The sequence below is a fragment of the Danio rerio genome, chromosome 7 (genome assembly GCF_052040795.2).
Source record: "Danio rerio strain M-AB ecotype USA chromosome 7, GRCz13ab, whole genome shotgun sequence".
Classification (NCBI taxonomy): Eukaryota; Metazoa; Chordata; class Actinopteri; order Cypriniformes; family Danionidae; genus Danio; species Danio rerio.
The window spans coordinates 50,525,001-50,550,623 of NC_141027.1; the positions used below are offsets into that span (position 1 = coordinate 50,525,001).

Consider the following 25,623-nt stretch of genomic DNA (forward strand, 5'->3'; position numbering starts at 1 on the left):
CATTTCTAAACAATAGTTTTAATAACTCATCTCAAATAACTGATTTATTTTATCTTTGCCATGATGACAGTAAATAATATTTGACTAGATATTTTTTAAGATACTAGTATTCAGCTTAAAGTAACATTTAAAGGCTTAATTAGGTTAATTAGTTTAACTAGGCAGGTTAGGCAAGTTATTGTATAGCAATGGTTTGTTCTGTAGACTATATAAAACAAATATAGCTAAAATGGGCTAATAGCTTTGACCTTAAAATGTTTTAAAAAATAAATAAAAACTGCTTTTATTCTAGCTGAAATAAAACAAACAAATTTCTCCAGGATAAAAAATATTATCAGACATACTGTGAAAATGTCTTTGCTCTGTTCAACATCATTTGGGAAATATATTTACAAAAGAAAAATTCCAAGGGGGGCTGATAATTCTGACTTCTACTGTGTGTGTGTGTGTGTGTTTATTTATATATATATATATATATATATATATATATATATATATATATATATATATATATATATATATATATATATATATATATATATATATGAAGAGAAACCATCTGATATTTCCTTCTTGCCTTTTTTTCCGACTCCTGTGTGTAGGCTCAGTAATTTAATTTTATAATAACGTATAAGTTTTTTACATTGCAGTTAGAGTGAAATAACTGAACATAAACATAGGAGCCTGACATAAATTGTCATTTTGGGAGAACATTTCAGATGGCATTTAGAGGTTTTTGCATCTGACCTCAAGTATAAACATACCTATATAACCAAGTATATAACTACCTATTATTAATACTACACTGATTCAAACATTAAATAATGATTATTTTACAACAACCTAAGACTTTAAATACATGGCTGAAATTTAATAAATAGTTAATTGCAAAGGGGTATTTTGTTATCATAAAGGTGATTAGCAACCAAGTAGCCAGGTGTATGTATGTGTGTGTGTGTGTGTGTATATATATATATATATATATATATATATATATATATATATATTTGGTCAGTTACAATTTATGCCATCTATTATAGGCTACATTTGAAAAAAATATATAAATGACATTTTGGTTATTGGTAATTTATATGTATATATTATACATACATATACACACACACAAATATATATATATATATATATATATATATATATATATATATATATATATATATATATATATATATATATATATATATATATATATATATAAACTCCCTAACTTTTAATGTCTGGAATTGACCTTTTAAAATCCCATGATATTCCACAAATTCCATGACCCACGGAAACTCAGCTATTTATCTGTCAACATACACAGCACTTTACTGGCATTAATGCTCCAACACTTTTTCCATTGATGAGAATATTTCTAGCATAGCAATTCTTTACACTAATTGGTGGTGGATGGTGGGCAGCACGGTGGTTCAGTAGTTAGCACTGTCGCCTCACAGCAGGAAAGACACTGCTTTAAGTCCTGGTTGGGAAAGTTGGCGTTTCTGCGTGGAGTTTACATGTTCTCCCTGGGTTTAATTGGGTTTCCTCCGGTTGCTCCGGTTCCCCCCATTTTCCAAAGAAATACGCTATAAGTGAATTGTATAAACTAAATTGGCTGTAGTGTAGGAGTGTGTGTGTTAATGTGAGAGTGTATAGGTGTTTCCCAGTAGTGGGTTGCAGCTGGAAGGGCATCCACTGCGTAAAACATATACCGGAATAGTTGGCGGTTGATTCCGCTGGGGCGATCCCCTAATAAATAAGGGACTAAGTCGAAGATGAATGAATGAATTAATGAATGAATGATAATTGGCAGTGGATTCCACTGTGTTGACCCCAGAGAAATCAGGGACTAAGCTGAAGAAAAGTGATTTCTTGATATTGTTAAAATCTTTGTCATGCTAAGGAGGAGATATTGAGCAAAACTAAGCAAAATAGTTCTTCTCTATGTTTTGAAACCTGTATTTTTAAAACTGTGTAAATGTACATCTCTGCTACTAAATATAAGACAAAGGTGAATTTTAACATACAACACCTTGGCTTTTGGCTTACCTCAATGGTTGGGTCATACTCATCAACGAAGTGGTTCTGGATGAGCTGAATGGTCAGAGCACTCTTGCCCACACCACCTGCACCTACAACCACCAACTTATACTCCGTCATTCTCACCGCTGCTCTGTCACAAGCTGAGGGAGAGCAAAAGGAACAAGGATGTTTGAGGAAAAATAAAGAAATGGGAAAATTCTCAATTAATCATTACAGGCTTGAAACGGTTTGTTGAACAAATGAAAATAAGCTGATGAGGAAGTACAACTGAAAGAGAGCACATACGCCTAAACGGTAAAGGTGGATGTCAGTAAACATCAATTTAAAATATACCAGCACTTCCTGAAGTGAAGTGCTCATCTTGCCGACAGCATATAAAAGACAGACGTAAATACCCTAGTGTAGTGACGTAATGACAGACTAAATGAAAAGCTATTTTGGGCTGAGAGGAAAACTTTCTACAAGACTTTCCTACACAGTGATCTATTTGTATTTTTGGTTAAAATGTGTACAGTAAAAATCTATTTTTAGTAAGCCTATGTGATTTTATTTCCCTCCAGGCATCATTTAAAATTTTAACACACACTCTTTTCTGTTTAATAACTTATTGTTTCATAGGAGAACTACAGATATGAAAGAAAAGAAGAAAGAAGCTACATATACAGTAACAACTGTCCATCAAACTTCTTAAAATTATATTCTTTTATTTAATACTACTTATCTGCACCTCTGTTTTTATGACATTTATATAATATCTGAAGGTAGATAAAATACCTATAATATTAAATGAGAGTATACAAAAGATTATTAAACAGCTGCTCTCAATTATAGTGATATCAGCGAGCATTTTTGGTGTTATGGGCCTCCGGTTCAGCCATGCTCTCTGAATGCTACATCAAATATTCCATTTGAAAATCTATTTTTAGCTCCTCCACCTGTCATGTAGTCATGTACCTGTAAAAATCACTTTTCCACTGACGGAGGTTTTTAACACTGCCATCAAAGCTGGTCTAGCTGCATTTTATAAAAACTGATAAGGGTCAAAATATATAGTCTTGCTGAACTTCCTAGTTAAATTAAGTGTGTTTGAATAAAATGTTAATATTTGTTTAAAACATTTATTCCAAATTTCATTTGGAAATATGGTCATTTACAGCATTTTCCCCAGAAAATGGCAATTAAGTCAAATAAATTTGTTGTGACTGAAAATCAGGGTTATTCCTCAAAACTAGGGCTGCTCCAATCGATCGGTCAGAGATTGGTATCGACCAATAATCACATTTTATGACTCGATCACAATTGTTTGTTTACAAGTTTGCAGATGAAGACAAACATGCTCACTCATATATTAAACATCAACAGCGCTAAAACACGTGAGGAGGTAAATGCTGCATCAGCGTTCAGGCTCCCGATACAGCAGGTAAAAAAATATACAGATTTATTTGTAATTTATAGGGCTAGTTCCTTTTATAATATGCGTTTCAAACCTTTTCTTGATTGAGACTTGTTGAACTGTTCTTCCATCATTTGCAATGTTCCCAAATTGCATTATCAGTATTTTTTCATACCAATTCTTATCTGTTTAATATTATTTTCTGTAAAGCTGCTTCTGACCATGACATGATCACATTCAATGGTTATACGAGATGTGTTTAGGGGATATATGCAACATTCTTAATTTATTCTCATAGGTAAGGAGAAATCTACAATTAAGTAGCATACTTGTAAACGTGCTTTATGCATTATAAAGCTTGAAGCATCAGAATCGGTACTCTGTACTGGACGATCACCATCACAAGGAATCGGTACTCTGTGCCGGCTGCAAAAATCCTGATTGGAGCATCCCTACTCGAAACACTGATTTCTAAACTATTCTGAACTTAAAACATCAGCAGTGTTGTCAAAAAAATAAACATTTTTAAAAACACAATACTATTCACCGATGCTATACACACGAGGCATAAGCGTTAACACTTCCCATTCACTCGACAAGCGTTGCTGAACTAAATTGTGCATCCATCGAGCTGCTTCAATGACGTTGCTCGCTGCAGAAGTTGTGAAATTCTACATTTTTTAAGCGCCAACGGAAGCATCAGCCAATCATATCGCTTTATGCATATACCCCAGCTCAGACTGTAGCCAATTGTGGACTTAATTCATTGGCTGACGCTGCTATGATGATCGCATCAGCCCCAACTTTAGACAGGCCCTCTGTCAAGCATACTGTAGATGCTAAAGCCCTGTGTGGATGCACGGTTACCTCCCCACGTGTTTTAGCACTGCTGATGTGTAATATACAGGTGAACATGTGTAGCAGAGGCCAGCTAGTGAAGTGCGGCTATGCAGGTAAAGCTCACTTCTCTGGCCTCTAAAGGTGCTCTAGCGACAGACACTAGAGGCCATGGTCTTTAGCCTCCTTGTTAGAGCAAACAACTCCCATGCGGAGAGTTGCCAGTTCGATTCCAGCAACGAGTGGGTTTGGGTGGTGTAGGACTGGGTTACATTGGTGTCGTGGCCCAGATGGGATTGAGGTTTAGGGGGCTGTGTGTAGCGGAGACCAGCTAGTGAAGTGCTAGGTAAACCTCACTCTTCTGACCTCTAAAGGTGCTCTAGTGACAGACGCTAGAGCAAAGTTCCTTTGAGGCAATTCCTTTTACTCGGCCGCCATCTTTGAAATGACTCTCGGGCAGTATGCTAGGGCATTCTGTTTGAATGGGGAACATCATATTCTCCAAAATTGCTTGCCAAGCTTACCACTGAATTTCATATTAGGTATCACCAATAAAATTAAACAACTGTCTCTTTAGTTTCATTTCTAAATGTTTAAATCTCACAAAATTTGCAGAAACTCACTGATGGTTAGAGTCCCTCCCCGGAGATTCATCAGTCCATAGCGATGGGTGATTGGCTCCTGTACTAGAAGGCAGGGTTTCATTCGACATGTCGACCATTACACTTTTCCCCATTCAAAAGAGACACATTTTGTGTATTTTATAGTATTTGGCAAGAGGCCATGGTCTTTAGCCTCCTTGTTAGAGCAACCGACTCCCATGTGGAGAGTTGGCGGTTTAATCCCAGCTTGGAGCGGGTTTGGGTGGTGCAGGAGTGGGCTAAACACGTGTCTTCCTCTACAAACTTGTAAACAAAAACCTGCGAACGGTTCATGAGATCAGCCAGATTGATGAGTACCGATCGAGTCATAAAATGTGATTATCGGCCGATACCCATCTCTGGCTGATGGATCGTAGCATCACTACTCAATGCAAATGTTTTACCAACTTCAGAAAAGTGAACTAATCAATATACTGTATACAAGATTGACCTTCACTTTTCAATTAATTTAAAAAATATATATTTTTTTTGATTGTCTTGCATTTTCTAAACCTCATCGCTACAAAGTGACATTATTATAATTGAAATAAGAAACATTATATAATAAATATCATATTTATACTTTACAGAATAAAACAAGTAACTCTATTAACATTTTACTCACACCCATAGCTAATAAATTCAGCAAGCAAAATAGAAACTCAAGTAATTTTCAAAGATGTCTCATATTATGTTTATGTTTGTTATATTGAATCATTTTTCTATTTGTTTGTGTGTGTGTGATGCAGGAATAAAACCCATTTGGTTTTGCTATTATTCCTCGAACACAATGACATCACCTTTATTGATTTTTTTCTTCAGACGATGGCCAATGTAAACAACGCGGTCATTTAGATGCGTGGATTTTTGCTAACATTACAAGAGATTTAACAGCAACCAAATCTGATGATTAAAGTTTCATAATCCCTCTTAAACAAAAACGACTGTAGTTTAGAAAAATTAAAGTCATAGGCTATTTAGTGCAACGTTTCTCGCTCTGTTGATATCAATCAACCCATCATTCCTCCTGCATTGAGCTGTATGTGCATGATTAAGCAACACTAGTTACACAGTCCGCTAGTATGTTACAAACCAGAGATGAATGGAATTGAGGCGCGAGCACTGATTTGACGCATTTGTTTCGTTTTGAGTAGTAGCAGCGGCTCGTCAGTTTCGCGATGATGCTGGTCAACTGATTTACGTCTCGAAGCCAACAAAATGTTCCTTGCAGACGCTCGGGGGAACATTTTGTTGCTGTTATTCCTGCACGACACACAGACAGCAGTGAAAGCAGCGGCTGCACTAACGTTACTTACAAAACGCAGGGCTCTGCTCGCTCTCCTCGACGCCGATAAGTCAGTCAATAATATGTCGACATCCTTCCCGCTGCTCCTCTCAAAGCTCCGCCGCTCGCCGCCGTTTTCTTCATTAGACAGACAGCACAGCTTCTCCACTCAAGCAGAGCACATCAACATAAACACTGAACTGCCGGTGAGCGTCGACTAGACATACAAGAGCGGCGTGTGTATGTGTGTAGGGGGGAGGAAGAAGAAGAGGGCGCTGAGAGCTACAGCACACGCCCAAACCCTCTCAATACTACACACAAACACCATACACACACACACTCACGCACGCACACGGCCTCTCTCTTTCTCCCTCTCAGCCTTCTTACATTAAAGGTGGGCTGTCTTATTACACTAAAAACTTTTCTCTTTCTTTCTTTCTTTCTTTCTTTCTTTCTTTCTTTCTTTCTTTCTTTCTTTCTTTCTTTCTTTCTTTCTTTCTTTCTTTCTTTCTTTCTTTCTTTCTCTTCAGGTTTATTCAGTATTATAGTTATAAATAAATGGGCCTTACAGCTAAATAAATAAACAATTATATAATCCTTTTAATAATAAAATTTTATAATTTGAAATACATTTGATTGAAACAGAACAAGCAAACAAATAAATCAATAAGCCTTATCATAATAATAGCAGCAACATCTTTCTTGCCCTTTAGATTTATTCAGTATTATTAAACAATGGGCCTAAAAGCTAAATAAAAGCAATTATATAAATATTATTTTTATAAATATATAAATAATAATATATTATAATTAAAATACATTTGATTGAAAGAGAACAAGCAAACAAATAAATCAATAAGTGTTATCATATTGATATCAACATCATTATTTTTTCTCTTTAGATTTATTCTGTATTATTGTTATAAAACAATCAGCCTTACAGCTAAATAAATAAACAAATTGTATTAATAATTAAATAATTAATAGATGTATTAACTGAAATACATTTGATTGAAACAGATCAAGCAAACAAATAAATCAATAAGTGTTATATTGATAACAGCAACATCTTTCTTTCTTCCATTTTAGTTTTATTCTGTATTAAAACAATGGGCCTTACAGCTGAATAAAAACAATTAGATTACTAATTAAATAATAATATATAATAATTTAAATACATTAGATTGAAACAAACAAAAAACAAACTAATCAATTATAATTAGGGATATAAAAGCAACAACAACAACAATAATAATAATAGTAATAATTATTATTATTGAGCAATTCCATGTAAATGTCAACCTTGCTATGAAAAAAATTGAAAGTTTTCAGCATAATGGCGAAACCCTTTCTTTAAGTTGACTTTCTTTAAGTTTTTATATTTTATTTTACAGTACTGTAAAAATACTAAAAATTTGTTTTTGTCAATGATTTCAAACTTTTATATTTGATTTACCAAAGTCAAACAAATGGCAATTTACATATGTCACATCCATAACAGAGAGATGTCACACCCACAACAAAGCTTTTTCCTTATAAATGCAAAAAAAAAAAAAAAGTGAAATCAATCATTTTTGTTCTACAGTGAGTCAACTCTTATCCTATGATTAGCATTATTTCTTTGGGGTTGTGCAGTTTAATTAACAAAATTTCTACAAAAGTATGTTGTGTCCTGTAAACTCGCAGACATTTTTTTAGTCACATCCATGACACATCTTTATTTTTCTCATTTAAAATATAAAAAATAGCTGTGTTGGAAAATATAAACAAATGTTTCAATATTATGTGAACAGATACTTTCTCTGTGTATTTATGTTTTCAAATTTTACTGAAAATGTCACATGCATAACGTTATAAATCTCTGGTGAGAGGGACATCTTAGATGCTACAATAAACTCAGCCTTTTTTCCAACATTTCTTCCTGTTTTGCTATTTTATTACGACAGTACAGTGACTATGTAATAACAATATTTAATTTTAAATGCTACTAGTATTAATAATAATAATAATAATAATAATAATAATAATAAACTACCAATAAATGGGAACTAATAGTAAACAGTAAATAATAATAAAACATTAAAAACATTGCAATTAATCTTCTTTTGATTTAGTATTGCTACTGGGTTGGAGCTGGAAGGGCATCCACTGCGTAAAACATATGCTGGATAAGTTGGCGGTTCATTCAGACATGGTGATGTGGTGGTCAAGAAAATGAACTGATTATTAAAGTAACTTATACTTTCTCTTTCTCTCAATTAAATGAAATGAAATGAGAAATGAAATGAAATTCAATTATTGACAAACATGAAAATTACAAATGTATTGCCAAAGCATTTATATATAAACATAGTAAACACAGTAAATAGTAGTATATAATAAAAATAGTAATAATAATTAAATAAAAAAATAAAAAATTATAAATCAGAAATCTCTCTCTCAATTCAATTCAATTCAGTTCAATTCAATTCAATTCAATTCAATTCAATTCAATTCAATTCAATTCAATAATTGCTTTATTGGCATGTTACAAATGTTAGAATTGTATTGCCAATGCATTTATAAAGTTTAATGAACATATATGATAAAAACACATAGTAAACAGTAAATAGCAGTAGTAGTAAAATAAATTATATATATATATATATATATATATATATATATATATATATATATATATATATATATATATATATATATATATATATATATATATATATATATATATATATATAATGACACATAATATTTAAATAAAAATATTAATAACATTTCATTATTATTGAATATATAATATATTATTCAATATCTCATATTGCCATGTATTAATACTCTTACTTATTGAGTTCAAGTTTTTTTATTGGAATGAAATTTATTACAGTATTGCCAAAGCATTTTAAAAATGTAATATATTAAAATAAAAAAATAAAAAATTACAGTAAATAAGAAATAGATAATACATTTGATAATTATAATAATAATAATATTAATAATAAAAAGTCTACATTTTTTTAAATGAGACACGTGAATTACATTAACCATTTCTCATGGTGTGTAGGGTGTATACATATTTTGCAGCTAGTTTAGATATCAATTCATCCTCCTCTCCGAGTACATAGTAAAGTTTTTCTGAGTAATTTAAATTAAAAAATGAATGCATTAATGTTTCAAATTGGTGAAAGATTATTTGTTTTGGTGTATTTGTGGCAGAACAGGTTGGAAGTGTGTCTCATCCTCCATTTGATTTGTGTCAAAATATATTCTCTATATTCTCTGTTCTTTAGGAGTCCAGGATTTTTTATGTCTGCCCTTTTCTGTGTCGAGGTCATGAACACAGCAGCGATGTTTAGAAAGAACGTGTTTTTCTTTTAATTGCTTTAATCATAAATAAATCAAATATATAACATTTACATTGAATGCTTGACAATGCTTGAGGATTATTTGACTATTTGTCAATATCTGTGACAAAAACAGGCAGCACGGTGGCGCAGTGGGTAGCACTTTCGTCTCACAGCAAGAAAGTCACTGACTTGGGCTTCGGCTGGGTCAGTTGGCATTTCTGTATGGAGTTTGCATGTTCTCCCCGTGTTCATGTGGGTTTCCTCCGGTTTCCCCCACAGTCCAAAGACTTGTGGTATAGGTGCATTGGGTAAACTAATTGTCCATGTATGAGTGAGAATGAGTGTGTATGGATGTTTTCCAGTGATGGGTTGCAGCTGGAAGGGCATCCTTTGCGTAAAACATATGCTGGATAAGTTGGCGGTTCATTCCACTGTGGCGACCCCAGATTAATAAAGGGACTAAATAAACTGAAAAGAAAATAAATGAATGTGACAAAAACAGTGCTTCACTAAGTAACTCACAGAATTATCCACTAGGTGGCAATATTTAACAGCCTTAAGGCACACACTCTAAACCCGTTTAACCTCAAGCACATTCCAGACATCTACTTCAGTTATAGGAAAACGCCATTATATATAAAAAAAGAAGAAGAAAAGTTGAAAGAAGATAAAAAAAATTCATTACCCCGTCATTCATCCTCGCGCTTCTTGTCTCCTGCAGATGAAAGCAGCCCGAGGGTCACGTGCTCTTCTGAATGACGAGCAGCGCCTCTTTCATTGGCTGATTTGCTTGAAAAAGCATCCGTCGTCAAGGCGACCAAGAGCCGCAGTCCCACTTCACTTGTCTGGTGAGGCCTTGACAAAGTCATACAGATCCTTTTCTTACCTTCAGCTTGTTGCTTCACTCTCTGCTCTCCTGTGCATCTCAAGAGTTTACAAGAGGTAAGTCAATAAACGAGTGTGCCGTTCAATAGCTGTGTTTTTTTATCCAGTAATGAAGCTTCTAGTCGAGAAAACTGCACTTGTTCAGGGGTCCTGTAAGATAATGCATAATATTTCATTTAAATCAGTAATGCTGCTTCAGGTAAATTACATTTTCATTGCTTATCCCTCATCAGCAACTAATATCTATCAAAGAATTTAGCTTACTTTAGTAAGTTTCCACATTTTTACCTCTTTATAGGCCTGGGTTGTGAAAGACATTGTGCCTTGAGCAGTTTGTCATTTGTTTTATGGGGCCGTTCATCACTTTCAGACTTGTGCCATGTCTAACCAGTGCAAGATGTTCTGTTGTAGATAACGGAGACCTTAGCTTCAGGAGTGATGTGAGCCTGTTCAGTGTTCACCTCACTGTCATGTAAATTAACGGCAAACATGGACTCATCGAGGTGGCCATGTTGATAGTGAAAGGATAAAAAGGCAAATGTCTCTCCTCGGGCCTTTATAAACATCAGACCCAGAGATGCAACAAGTATAATGTGAAAAATCGTGCACCAGAATGTTGATTGTGTAGCTTGTGTAGAAGAAAATTAGTGAAATGTATACTTAATAACATACAGTTGAAGTCAGAATTATTAGCCCCCCTGAATTATTAGGCCCCCATTATTTTTTCCCCCAATTTCTGTTTAACGGTGAGAAGATTTTTTTCAACACATTTCTAAACATAATAGTTTTAATAACTCATTTTAAATAACTGATTTATTTAATATTTGTCATGATGACAGTAAATAATATTTGACTAGATATTTTTCAAGACACTTCTATACAGATTAAAGTGACATTTAAAGGCTTAACTAGGTTAATTAGGCAGGTAAGGGTAATTAGGCAAGTTATTGTGATGGTTTGTCTTGTAGTCTATTGAAAAAAAAAATATAGCTTAAAGGGGCTAATAATTTAGTCCTTAAAATGGTGTTTAAAAAATTAATAACTGATTTTATTCTAGCCGAAATAAAACTAATAAAAAAGATTTTTTCTAAAAGGAAAAATATTATCAGATATTCAGATCAGATCAGTTTATAATTCTAACTTCAACTGTATATGGGTCTAAGTAGTCTATAGTTTTTAAATTATTTTTAATTTTATTTACAATGCTCGGCTTATATAAGTACACCCCTCACAAATCTCTCTTTTAAATTCATATTTTTAATAGGAAGCTTTACATATATATATATATATATATATATATATATATATATATATATATATATATATATATATATATATATATATATATATATATATATATATATATATATTATATTTGAGCATATACATTAGATTAGTCAGCACTGAAGCCAAATCTGGAGCTTATCTAACAAAATAACTTACAATAACGGTCCTAAAACTATTACAGCCAAATTTATATCATATAGAAAAATATTAAATACTAATTTAAAAAGAGGAAAAATCAAGAGAGGCAAAAAAATGAAAGATTTAGTTGAACATTTGTAGTTTGCAAGTTTTTTTGCTTGAATTTACTTGTATTATCTTTCCAATTCTAAATATGTTTGGTAACTAAAATATTATTTTAATAAATATATCTGTTTAATGAATCTGTTTTGTTTAAATACATAGCCTATATTCACTGAGAAATGGTGGAAAATATTCATTTTTAAAATGGGGTGTACTCAATTATGCTGAGCACTGTTCATTTTAGAATTAATGCATACCTGAAAGTATGTTTACATGTCACCATCTATGAATTAAAGCAAAATATTTTTTAATGTGGTGATTTATCTGACAGCAGCATTTTGGGGAGCATTTAAATGCAGGCTGTGTAAGGTAGAAAAATGCAATCAGACATGTGATCGATCAAGGTCAAAACAGAAGAAAAGATGGCTGCAGCCTCCACACAAGGGAGGTTTAACACAAAATAATTGAAACAATATTAATAGTAAATACTAAATACTAAAAACACTAATGAAAATATAGAAAATATATTGGACACAAGTGACATAAATAAATGGCATATGCAATTACAGTTAATTTATCTGATTTAAAAATGACAAATGACATAAAAAGATATTACGTAATGTTAACAATAGATTTTTAAATAAAAAGACATAAGTGAATATTGGAAAATGCTAAATCCATAAAAGCAACTGTTTTGCAAAAATAAATATTTCACACTTGGCTACATAAATTATAAAGCTATTATTATTACTCAGTTATGACTGCCAATTTTCGTGTTAATCAGTTATTTTTTTTTTTTTTTAGTCACTTAAACCAGTTTTCCAGTAGAGGCACATTAACAGTACACATTTTCAAACTCTTCCTAATTAGACACACCTAAATCAACTCATCAGAAAATTAGAAGAGACTTCAAAACCTGAAATAAATGGGTCACACAAGGGAGACATCCAAAATATGTACTGTAGGATTGCAGTACATACACGACCAGTTAAATACTTACATATTTATTACAATTTTAAATAACTGCTTTTTTATTGTAGGAAGTTTCAAATGAAATAATAATAATAATAATAAACAATAATAATGATTAATATTAGAGTTATTTCTGAAGGATCATGTGACTGGAGTTATGAAGCTGAAAATTCATCTTTAAAATCACTGGAATAAATGATTAAATTAAATAATATATTACCTTTAAACAGTTATTTTATAGTGCAATAACATTTTACAATTTGTACTGTATTTTTGATTAAATAAATGCAGCCTTTTTGAGCAGGAGAAGCTTGTTTTAACCATTTAAAAATCATACTGACTCCAAAAACTTTTGACCTGTAATATCTACACAAACAAACCGTAGGAATTAGGGTTGGAAAACATTGACCTAAACAACGTATAATAAATTAGCAACATGCAAAACTGTCTTAATATTAAAAAGATAGTTCACCCAAAAGTAAAAATTCTGTCACAATTTTACTTATCCTTTGCTTGTTACAAATGCTTGTGCACTTAGTTTCTTTTTTTTTTCAACACAAAAGAAGATATTTTAAAGAAATCTGAAAACTGGTAATTATTGACTTCCACTGCATTTGTTTACAGTGGAAGTCAATGCTTACAGGTTTTCAGCTTTCTTCAAAATATCTTCTTTTGTGTTTAACAGAAGAAATAAACCCATAAAGGTTTGAAGCCACTTAAATACTAAAGACTACATTTTCTTTTTTTGGGTAAACTGTCCCTTTAATGATTGGCATCATTTTACTTTCAGACAATAGTAGATTTTACAAACCCTTTTTCCCCTCTCCTTATTAAACCTTCAAATAATAAACAGACATTTATAACATTATATCCAAGCAGATTATAAACAAAACAGTAAATAATAATAATAATAACTTAAATAAAACATTAAATCATAATAATACAAATGACAATACATTCAATGGGGTCAAACAATTTGACAAACATTTACCTGTAGGTTTAAGGCACTTTTCGTTTTGACATGTTTTATGGATTTAAATAAAATTCGCACATCATTTTTAAATGCTGTGAAAATTTGTGTATTGTATTTACCAATAATGCAATGCATTAACGTTATTTATTAATAATGTAATGTATGTAATACTGTAAAACAATCTGTGTTTAAGAGAGCATAGCTAGATGGCGCCACTAAATTGTAAGAATGCTACAAATAATAATTACAGTTATTAAGGCCCAATCCCAATTCTATTTTTGTACCCCTACCCCTTCCCCTTCCCCTTGGCCCTTACAACTGATTGTGAAGGGGAAGGGCTTCAAAATTTACCCCTGAGAATTAGGACAGCACAAGCACACATCATCATATGTCATCGCGATCTTTTGCTTCATAAGAGATCAGACGATGGCGACTGCTGTAGTTATTCCAGCTGTGCTATTTTTTGCTATTTATCTTCAGGAAATCACTGAAGCCATATATTATGTCATCATAACAATCTAATGTGGCAATAAGATCGTAACTGTACTGTGCGTTTAAACCATGGCGATGTTCATCTATGTAAACTCACGAAAACAAAATTAACATTATAGCAGACACTGTAAAAGGCTCATTTTCAGCCACTAGACTTTTCTGACAGTGTATTCAAGTGTCTTTGAGTTTCAGAATGTTGTAGGGCTGCTGTACAAGAGTCACGATTATGGATTATAGATTGCGAAATTTAAAGGTTTTTATTTTAGCGTTTTTTTTAAGCATGACGGTGAAACACGAACGCTGTTATGAATATATTAAAACGTGTGCTTGTTTGTCGTAAAAATTTGTAATAATGACAAAAAAATACTAATTTGTGGATCTCCTTACTTCCGGGTTTTGCAATACTGCCGTTGTGGCTGGTGTATTCTGGGAAATTTTCGTACCCCTTTGTTTCGAGTGTGGTCCTGAAAAATCTTTGTTCGAAGAGCTATTCACTCCTTCCCCTTAGCCCGATGCCTTCAAGCTAAAGAGAATTGGGACACCCCTACCCCTTGACGTGAATGCGCAAAACGAGGGGTAGGGGTAAGGGGAAGGGCTAAGAGGTAGAATAGGGATTGGGCCTAATACACAGTACACCCTTTATTCAACACGACTAAAGAATAAGTCGATTTAAGCTACAAAACCACGGAATTACTTAGAAACATGGAAAAAAAAACCAATGGAACTGTTTAAGGCCTTTTCATGATTTTATTCATCTTAGCATGATTTACTTGGCAGAAAGGGAATAACTTTCCTTGTAAAATTTACTTAAAAAACCAACCCAATTTGATTACACATAATGCTGATCGCAGCCTGGTTATTGCATGTTCATGTGTGAGTACATGACAGCCAAAATATAATGGTGGTGAGCATGAAACTGTTTGAGAATGCAAAAAAAAAAAAATGATTTCAATCTTCATATAAATTATAGGCACAGTAACATACCCTGAGTATAGTATCTGAGTGTTTTTACTAGCTTAGTTCAGGGAGTTTTGGAGTTTCAGTGAGAGTGCTGGTCTTTCATGTGTTAATGTGGCCGTTTAATTGGGGATTAAGGGCAGCAAGTGTTTAAAACATTTTTATTGACTTGTAAAATAAATGTCAGAAACAAGTGGGGTTACTTTCACTCTTGCTTCAAGGGATAGTTCACCCAAAAATGATAATGTACTGTTTACTTTCATTCGAGTGGTTTTAAACCTTTATGTGTTTCTTTATTTTGTTGAACACAAAAGAAGATATTCAGAAAAAAATTGAAAACCTGTAACCATCGACCTCATAGTAGGAAAAACAAATACTAAGTCAATGGTTGCAGGTTTTCAACATTTTTTAAAAGTATGTTCATTTGTGTTCAACAGACAAAAAAGAAACTCATAATGGTTTGATAAAAGAAAAGGGTGGATAGATGATTACAGAATTGTCATTTTGGGGTGAACTATCGCTTTAGATATTTTTGGTTTACTTTTCAGCTTCAGGTTTGCTATTGAAATAAATGAAAGATTGACTTTTTAAAAGTTGGCTAATTTGCATTTCTAAAAGTTTGGAATTTGTATTCAAATAAATTGATATTTAGCATGAATGCATAAAATTGATCATGAGTGACAGTAAAGACATTTCTATTCTATATTGTGTCAATTAATTTCTTCTGAACTTTGTATTCATGGTTTCCAAGAAATTAAAGGGAAATCAATCATAGTTTATTCAGCATCCATTGATTCAAACTTACCTTACTTTGTTTATTCTGTTGAGCAAGATCTTTTCAAGAATTTTGGTAAACCACACAATCCATTTATAGTATTTTATTTTCCTACTACAGAATTCAGTGGGTATCATCAACTGTTTAACACCAACATTTTTCAAAATGTTGTGTTTAACAGAAGAGTAAAATTATATGCGGTTGGAACAGCTTCAGGGTTAGTGATTTCATTTTTCATCAATTGTTAACTGAACCATCCCTTAAATCAGGGGTCACCAAACTTGTTCCTGGAGGGCCGGTTTCCTGCAGATTTTGGCTCCAACCTTATTCAAACACACCTGAATGAGCGAATCAAGTTCTAACTAGGTATACTTGAAACACCCAGGTAGGAGTGTTGAGGCAAGTTGGAGCTAAACCCTGCAGGGGCACTGGCCCTCCAGGACCGAGATTGGTGACCCCTGCCTTAAATGAATAGTTCACCCAAAAATGAATTTACTCACTATTTACTCCCCCTCAAGTGTAGTATTTTAATTTTAATTTTTACATTGATAAGGGATGTAATAATGACAATATTATATTATGTAATAATGGTGTATGGTACTATTTTTGAGTAATACCTTTAAAACATTTTTACAATGGTTTTTGTTACACATCTTACATTCATGTAGTAATAACAATAAAAAAAAATGCATTTACTAACACAACTAACATAACACTCATCTCAACCCTAACCATGTAGTAAGTAAAAAAAATGTAAAAAATATTACTTAGTTCTTAAGTATATAGTTACACTGTAACACATATGCTAAATAATGTATAGCTTGTTTTAGTTTATTCTAGTGCCTTGGTGAGGAACATTTTTCAGAAAGGTAAAAAAAAGTACAGGCCGCAAACATTTTTCCACCTAGAAGAAAATAAAAGTAAAACAATGTGACGTTGAGGTACATTGAGGTGTACCGAGCCATTTCAAATTGTCGTGTATACATAGGGGTTGGGCTGTTTTGAAATAAGCAATTACCCAGCAACCACTCAAAACACTGTATCAACCTTATAGTAACATCACAACTACACTTAGAAGAGCTTAGCAACTACATGGCAAAACCCTGGAAAAACACATAGCACCTAAAACTATGGCAGCAAATCATTGATAGGGGGAATTACCATTGCTGATATAGAAAATGAAAACAATTTAGTTGTTTTTGGTGTTTTATTCTTACAGTATATCAATTGTTGTAGATTAATGAGACCTCGTCTTACAATAAAAATATGCAAAAAAAAATTTAACACCCTAATAGTCATTTATAAATCTCTAGAAATGCACAATAAACAAATAAATTATTAAAAAATAATAATAATCTAAAAATGAATAATTAAATACATAAGTAAATACATATATAGGTACAGTGTTCAGCATATATAAACACACCCCTCACAAATCTATCATTTAAATTCATATTTTAAATAGGAAGCTTTACAATATTACATTTGTGCATATACATTAGATTAGTCAGTACTTAAGCCAAATCTGGAGCTTATCTAACAAAATAACTCGCGATAACAGTCCAAAAACTAGTAAAGCCAAATTTATGTTATAGAGAAATATTAAATACAAATTTAAAAAAGGAGGAAAAATCAAGAGAAGCAAAAATAAAGAACGATTTTAGTTGACATTTTGTAGTTTGTCATTTATTTGAAATATTTTTGCTTGAATTTTAATTGTTTTATCTTTCCATTTCTAAATATGTTTGGTGACTAAAATATTATTTTAACAAACATATCTTTAATAAATCTGTTTTGTTTAAATGCACCAAAATATATTACACTTACAACATTATATTACACTTAGAAATAGATCAAAATACTTTTTTTCAAAATACGGTGTACAGTACTTAATTATGCTCAGCACTGTGCGTACAAACATACATAAAAGAAAATAATAATAAATAAATACAGACATAAATACATATTAGGGCTGCACGATTGCGATATTTAGTTTTTCTACAATATACAATTGAAGTCAGAATTATTAGCCCCCCTTTGATTTTTTTCTTTTTTAAATATTTTCTATTTTTAAATATTAAGAAATCTTCTCTCCGTTAAACAGAAACACAATCTCACTGCAATTCGTAACTTTTTCATTTAGTGGCTAATTCGTATGAATTTGTACGATCTAATTCGTACATTTTAGTATGATTTGCTCATACCCCAATGACAGTTGGGTTTAGGGGTGGGATTAGGTGCCACGCCTCCTTTTTAAAATCGTACAATTTCGTACGCCTGAACTCGTACGAATTCGTACGAATTAGCCACTAAACTGGCAAAACGTAAAATACATACGTTTTCTCGTGAGATCAGGCTTGGAAAAAAAATAAACAGGGGCGCTAATAATTCTGACTTCAACTGTATATTGTAATATGAATATAAATTCACCAGATGATTTGAACAACTCTGTTTTTAAAGATTTCATTAATTTAGATCGAATGGGATGATCAAGACTTTTTATGCAGTGCATTGGCATAAAATATAATAAATTACAAGCATAAATATGACAGAGCAAAAATCAAAGTGAAATAAACAGCGCTTCATGGTTTTCTGGAGACATTCAATAAATCAAACGTAAAATAACATGGTCTTCATTGTATAAATACTTAGTAAAAATAATTTTAATCACATCTTTATCTTTTAATCTTTATATATTGTTTAGCCCTAATACATACACTGTAAAAAAATCCTGGTTGCCTTAAATCTTTAGGTTGAATCAAATTAACCTTATGAGTCCATTGAACTTATATTATATTAAACTGACTTAAAACAGCTTGTGTAACTCATAAAGAACATGATTTAATAAGTTACAATGAACACAATACATATGTTGTCAGGAGTAATTGATTAAATAATTTTTACAGTACATACATACATACATACAGTTATAAAAGTAAATATAATATTAGCCCCCCTTTGATTTTTTTTCTTCTTTTTTAAATATTTCCCAAATTATGTTTAACCGAGCAAGGAAGTTTTCACAGTATGTCTGATAATATTATTTCTTCTTGAGAAAGTCTTATTTGTTTTATTACAGCTAGAATAAAAGCAGTTTTTACATTTAAAAAAAAAAAACATTTGAGGTCAAAATTATTAGCCCTTTTAAGCTATATTTTTTCGAAAGTCGGAAGAACAAACCATCTATAACATTATAAGTCATACAATAACTTGCCTAATTACCCTAACCTGCCTAGTTAACCTAATTAACCTTAAGCATTTAAATATCACTTTAAGCTGTATAGAAGTGTCTTGAAAAATATTTAGTCAAATATTATATTTACTGTCATCATGGTAAAGATAAAAGAAATCAGTTATTAGAAATGAGCTATTAAAACTATTATGATTAGAAATGTGTTGAAAAAATCTGCTCTTCCTTAAACAGAAATTGGGGAAAAACATAAACAGGGGGCTAATAATTCTGACTTCAACTGTATACAAGTTTTCCACCCCATGGCAACACCCTGGTATCTACTCATAAAACCATATCATATCATTGATATTTTCTGTCAGGCAGGTATCATCTAATCTAATGAAAGGAAGTCATTCAGTCTCCATTAGAGGAAGTCACTTGATCTATACAGGACACAATGACCACAACTTTATTACAGCAGAACAATGACACCATAAAAATAAAAAGTACTACTGTAAACTGTGTCATTTTCACAAACAGCCCTTAAGATTTTGACAAAGAACAAGACCAAGACAGAGAGAGAGAGAGAGAGAGAGAGGTTGAATAATACTTTGAGAGAGAGAGAGAGAGAGAGAGAGAGAGAGAGAGAGAGCACTTTGGCTGGTATTACCTGTTGAGGGGGAGGAGCATGGGAAAGGCTGTGGTATGTGTCAGCATTGTTGAGAGCGGAAAGAGAGAGTCACTTTCAGGAGACGATACGAGCAGGACGCCATTAATCCTGCTCCTAAAGACAGGAGAAATAACACCTGTTGGACGACAACATCTATGTTACTGGTTTGACTTTCCATAAGACACAGTTTGGAGATGGTACTTTTTTTAATACTATGAATGAACATGGTAACCGGAAAGGAGGACACACAGAAGCAAACTCTCAACTCTAAGGTAAATAAATATAGCTTTTCGTATAACCAGCAGGTTTGTCTTGTCTGTCGACAGATATGGCAATAAAATAAGGCAGATTTCACACTCGTGTTTCCATTCTGTCTGGAATGGAAAGTACACTCATAATTACTTGTATGCGGCTTGTTCATACTATTGTAAATGAGTTAAAACAACACAATTCTCAAGTAGTTTTTGGGACAACCTAATTGTTTTATATTGAATCTACTTGAATTTGTGAAAACAATTACAATATGGTACTTTAATCGATTTGTGTTGGGACAACATGAAGGAACTGAGTGGAAATTTTACAGTGTAGCTAAAATAAGGACAAAGTTGTTCAAGTTGTGTTTGGATAGTCTTAAATTTATTCAGCAAGTATGTGCAAATAAACGTAATAAAGTTTTAAAAATTAATTATTATTTATTAAAGAGTCTGTTAAAAAAAGAGTACAAATAGAAGCACCTGCTGCAGGTTTCATGTTATGTAAAAACCTGCTTTTATTCGTGGAAAAAAAATGCCTGAAGCTAGTTAGTCATTTTGTTTAGTCACCATTAAAGTGTTTATTATCCATGGCTAATGTATTTTGCTTGACTCTCTGCGTGGATTGTCGGACATGTGCTGTCTTTCTCTCAGTGAAAACTGCAGCTGTCAGCTCACTTGTGTACATGCAGACCTGAATAATGCCTGAGTAAATTATTACTTGGTTTCAACTTTGTATAGAGTTTGTATTTGTGATTTGCACTTAGTGCTAATAAGGATCTGTTTGTTTATCTCTCGGCATTGTGGAATCTCGTAGAGTTCTTGGAGTTCTCCAGGCCGCTCTAAGTAACTAATTGCCGTTTGAAAAGTGAACATCAAAGAGAGACTGGAATGTCACAAAATAAGATCATTAACAAATGCTTCTCTTTATGAACGTTTGAAAATGTAGTTTACTTTCAGAAATAAATTTTAAAAAAAGGTCTACAAAGTCTGTAATCAGCCAATATCATTTAATACTTTGTAATACACAGAATTTTTTTCTTAAATCTTGATTTTTTTAAAGGAAAGTGGCTGCAAACAATTTATATGAGCTGAATTTAAACAAAGAAAATAATTGTAGTAATGTTCAACTTAATTTCTTTAAATTCAGCCCATATAAATAGTTTGCAACCACTTACTGTACCTAAAAAAATTATAAATCCAACAAATCCTTTTTTTTTTCACTTTTGTAATCTATTCATTTCATATTCCCTGCAAAACAAATTGAGCACAAACAGGAGTCTTATCAACACAGAGATGAGTGAAATGAAATCTTTTGCTTTCTGCATTACTAGATTCTTTCATTGAATCATTTAAGGAAGTATTTGATTACATCAATTTCCATTTAAATTCTTCTACATTCCATTCACCTCACAAAATGATGTCACTTTATTTGGATATGCAAAACAAACTACACAGTCACATCCAAGGCTGTTCACAAGCTGTGAATAAGGTTGATTTCCCTTAAAGTGATAGTTCACGCTTAACTTAAAATGTACTCACTATTTTACTCAACCTTAAGTGCTTCCAAACATGAGTTTCTTTCTGGGAAGATTTTGAAGAAAGCTGAACACCTGTGACCATCTACTTCAATAGTAGGAAAAACAAATAGTTAGTCAATGGTTACAGGTTTCCAGCTTTCTTCAAAATATCAACAGAAGAAAGAAACTCATAGGTTTGAAACAAGTAAAGGATGAGTAAACAGTGACAGGATTGACACTTTTGGGTGAACTACTCCTTTAATTGAGCTCTTGCAGGTAAAAACGGTGTAAGTCAAGCAGATTAAATGATGAATGTTGAAACACGTTTTGAAAAACATTAGTGATTAAATCAGTACGCATAAAAGAAAAAGAATGAGCAGCCTGTGTGATTTATGCTGCTTTAGCTCAAGGCAGTGAATCATGTTGTAAATATAATGGAGAGGCTGTCTCTCTCTCTATCTCTGAGGATGTCTGAGAGAAAGGAGGACCACTCCCAATCTACACTGACTCTGTGGCTATTCTTTGTGGAAGTTCTAGCAAATCAGAAATCTCCAACTAGTGCATAGATATGGTTATTTATTTAGATATGTATACAGTACATTAAATAACTGTTTAAAACACTTGATACTTTTGTTGTTGTTTTGCTGTTTATTAAAATAAATTATGTAAATAAAATGATGTATCATTACAGAAAATAAATAAATAAATAAACAGCAGACAAAATCGATTTTTTAAAAGTAATAATATCAGCTATGTTTAGACATGGGAAGATAACCGGTTTCAAGGTTTACCGTGGTTTGGAAAAGTCAAGGTTTTAAAACCACGGACATTATATTCTGTTTTACCATTCCTAAGGTAAATGTAAGATTTTTTTGTGTGTGTGCGCGTGTTTGTGTGTGTGTATGTGTGTGTGTGCGTGTGCATGTGTGTGTGCGTGTGTGTGTGCGTCCGTGCATCCGTGTGTGTGTGTGATTTTTTACGACTATTTCTTTGATAGCAGGGGTGTCCAAACTCGGTCCTGTAGGGCCGGTGTCCTGCATAGTTTTTCTCCAACTTCCTTTAGCACACCACCCTGGAACATGCCTTCTAATATGCCTAGAAAGAGCTTGATTAGCCGGTTCCGGTGTGTTTAATTGGGGTTAGAACTAAAATATGCAGAACACTGGCCCTCCAGGACAGAGTTTGGACACAGCAAAAGGACCCTCCGAATCAAAAGCTATACTGGTCAGCCCATGATTCAGAGATTGATGAAAAAAACAAGTCAATTATACACCAAACATACAAGCATGCTATAAAGATGAACAGTGCAGTGGCTTTAGTTTATATCCAAAGAAAAGAAAGATATCCAATGCCTTCAAGTTACATAACAGAATAATTAATGTTAATAACAGAATTTTACTGCTAGTTAAATCATCAAATTAACTAATTAAAGGGTATTAATGTTTATTAATATTATTATTATTATTAGTTCACCCAAAAATGAATATTTAAATTATTTAGTTTGCCTCTTGGTTCTTAACTTTTTCATTAAGGTTTTTATGGTTTCCTTTTTCTGTTGATCAATGAACACGAGAAGATATTCAATAAACAACTTTAGAAACCTATACACTGTAAAATAATCCTGGTTGCCTTAAATTTTTAAGCTGAATTCAATTAACCTTATGAGTCCATTGAACTTATATTAAATTAAACTGACTTAAATCAGCTTGTGTAACTTAAAAAAATAAGTTAGAACATGATTAACTTAGTTTAATAAGTTAAAATGATATATATGTTTTGTTCAACAGAAAAGAACGAAAGAAACACGAACAGGTTTGTGACAAGTGAAATGTTGACAAAATTTTCATTTTTGCTTGAACTATCCCCTTAAGTACCTTTCACTTTTAAAATAAAGCCCAGTGGGGGGATTCATGTTTGGCTTCTCAGTAAAGCTCAACATTCTTTAAATGGGGTTTTGCAGCAGTGCTCTAGAAGAACTGTGTTTGTTTACTCAAAGAGCCTTTCAGTGAATGGTTCTTAAAATAACCAGTTTAATGTGATGAGAATTTAAAAATATACAGTAGCATTGACACTATAAACAACCTTCTCTTTTTTAATAAAATGGTTCCATTAATTTCAAAGATTCTTCATAGAACCAAGAATGACAATTATGAACCTTTCTTCAAAAGCAGAGTAGCAGAATCTGACCATTTGAAATTTACAACAGGGAATATGTTGTTTAGTCTTAAAATGGACATGCTATGGGTTTGGTGTTAGTGAATTGATATTTGGCCATTATAGACGAGTTTACATAAGATGGTGAATAGGCTGATATAAAAATGGAAATTTACTGTACATTTAACACAGATTTTACTTTGACCTCTTTCTACTTTTTCAATTTGAAACAAGTGCGTTCTTTCTGCTCTTTCCTGTTCCTTGTCTTCGTGAGTGGAATTTCTTCAGCAGGAAAAGCGAGGTTGATACACCTGTAATGCCACATACCAAAAGTATCGTACTTTGTTTTGAGACACTATTTACCTGCAGTCGTCAATGAACTCAGATGAGAGGGAGGGAGTAACACACCTCCTTTGGTACACAATGGGAAGGCTTAGATATGCTCTTCTACGTAGGCAGGCCAGTTTCACCCCTTTGACACTAGAAACCTGATGCCTGTGAGACACATCCCTGAGCCTGCTTCTGGCTGGTTCATATAACAAGTGCAATTCAGGCAGTTTAATGGTCCTGTGAAATTGAAATAATGTTTTTTTTTAGTATCAGTATGTTAGTCTTAAGGGTATTTATAAACTATTGTGCTCCAAAACACTGACGAAATTCGCATTTAAAAGACCTAAACAATCAAGGCTTGCAGTTTGTCACTTTCGCCTAAATAAATCAACGATTGTTTTGACATCACCTCATACTTCAGTTTCTCATCAAACTTCTAACCAATCAAATGCCCTCTAGTTACCGATATTTACTGGCCGAGCTGTGATAAAAATGAAATGCTATTGGTTAGTCACTTTCGTTCTGCCCAATCAAAATTGCGCAACCAAACCATGCGGAACGCCAAAAAAAAAAAAAAAAAACACAAACAGGAAAGCGTGGGTGGAATGACAGTGTCTGCCGCTTCAGAAGCATTAATTAATATAAAAAATAAATAAAAAAAAACAGGCCATTGGTAATAAGGGAATATTAAAGAAAAAAAGGAGAAAGTTTAATGTTTTGATAACTTCATGAGTATTTCACCTGCATTCACTGCTCGGGATGTAGGTACTGTATGTAAGTCGTCTGTAGTGGCTGATTGTAATGTAATGTACTATAAATATATAACCTGCCATTTCATTTTGATTGGACAGTTATATATAGATGCATTAGTGGCAGAATTTTAAAGCAGTTTACCAGCTTTAAAAACATGTTAACAAGTTTAGTTACAAAGCCCCTAGTGTGGACTTTAACTTCCAGTTTAAGAAAGAACTTACGAACAGCTGGTGCAACCCTACCTTGGAGATAACTAATGTTATAATGCTCTACCTCACTTAAGACACAGTGCCTTTTAATGCAGTGACCAAAGAGGGATTTAAAGAAAAAACACACTTTTTTAACTGTGCAGAGTTGTAGCTGCTTTACTGGGCCTACTACGCTACTGTATTTCCATACTACTCATTTTGGTGGTACTTGGAGAGACAATTGTTTTCTGAGGTGGTACTTGATGGAAAAAAGTTTGAGAACCACTGTTTTAGACAATATAAGTGTACAGTCATACAGCCATGTTAGTTTGCTGAGTGTTCTGTATTTTTAGAATTTTTTTGTTTGTATAATAAGCTAAACTAGCTCCCTAATTTGAGTTCAACTTGTTCACAGAAAGGTATTTGTGTTTACTGTTTGCTCTAGAGAAAAATGAGTGTTTCATTTC

At 32.6% G+C, this 25,623-nt stretch overlaps 2 protein-coding genes across 7 annotated transcripts in view; one reads left to right on the forward strand and one right to left on the reverse strand.

The window, feature by feature from the left end:
- Positions 1-6,391, reverse strand: part of hrasb (HRas proto-oncogene, GTPase b) — a 12,394-nt gene extending 6,003 nt beyond the window's left edge. Inside the window, 2 exon segments of the mRNA NM_001020629.1 lie at positions 2,047-2,180; positions 6,228-6,391. Of these exon segments, the coding sequence (NP_001018465.1) occupies positions 2,047-2,157 (111 nt within the window). The 5' untranslated portion in view covers positions 2,158-2,180; positions 6,228-6,391.
- A 3,968-nt stretch (positions 6,392-10,359) lies between these two features.
- Positions 10,360-25,623, forward strand: part of rassf7b (Ras association domain family member 7b) — a 36,283-nt gene continuing 21,019 nt past the window's right edge. For 4 of the 6 annotated variants that reach the window (XR_015494610.1, XR_015494609.1, XM_087258881.1 and 1 more), the window contains exon 1: positions 20,024-20,232. The gene's annotated coding sequence lies outside the window, so the exon portion shown is untranslated. 6 annotated transcript variants of the gene reach the window in all.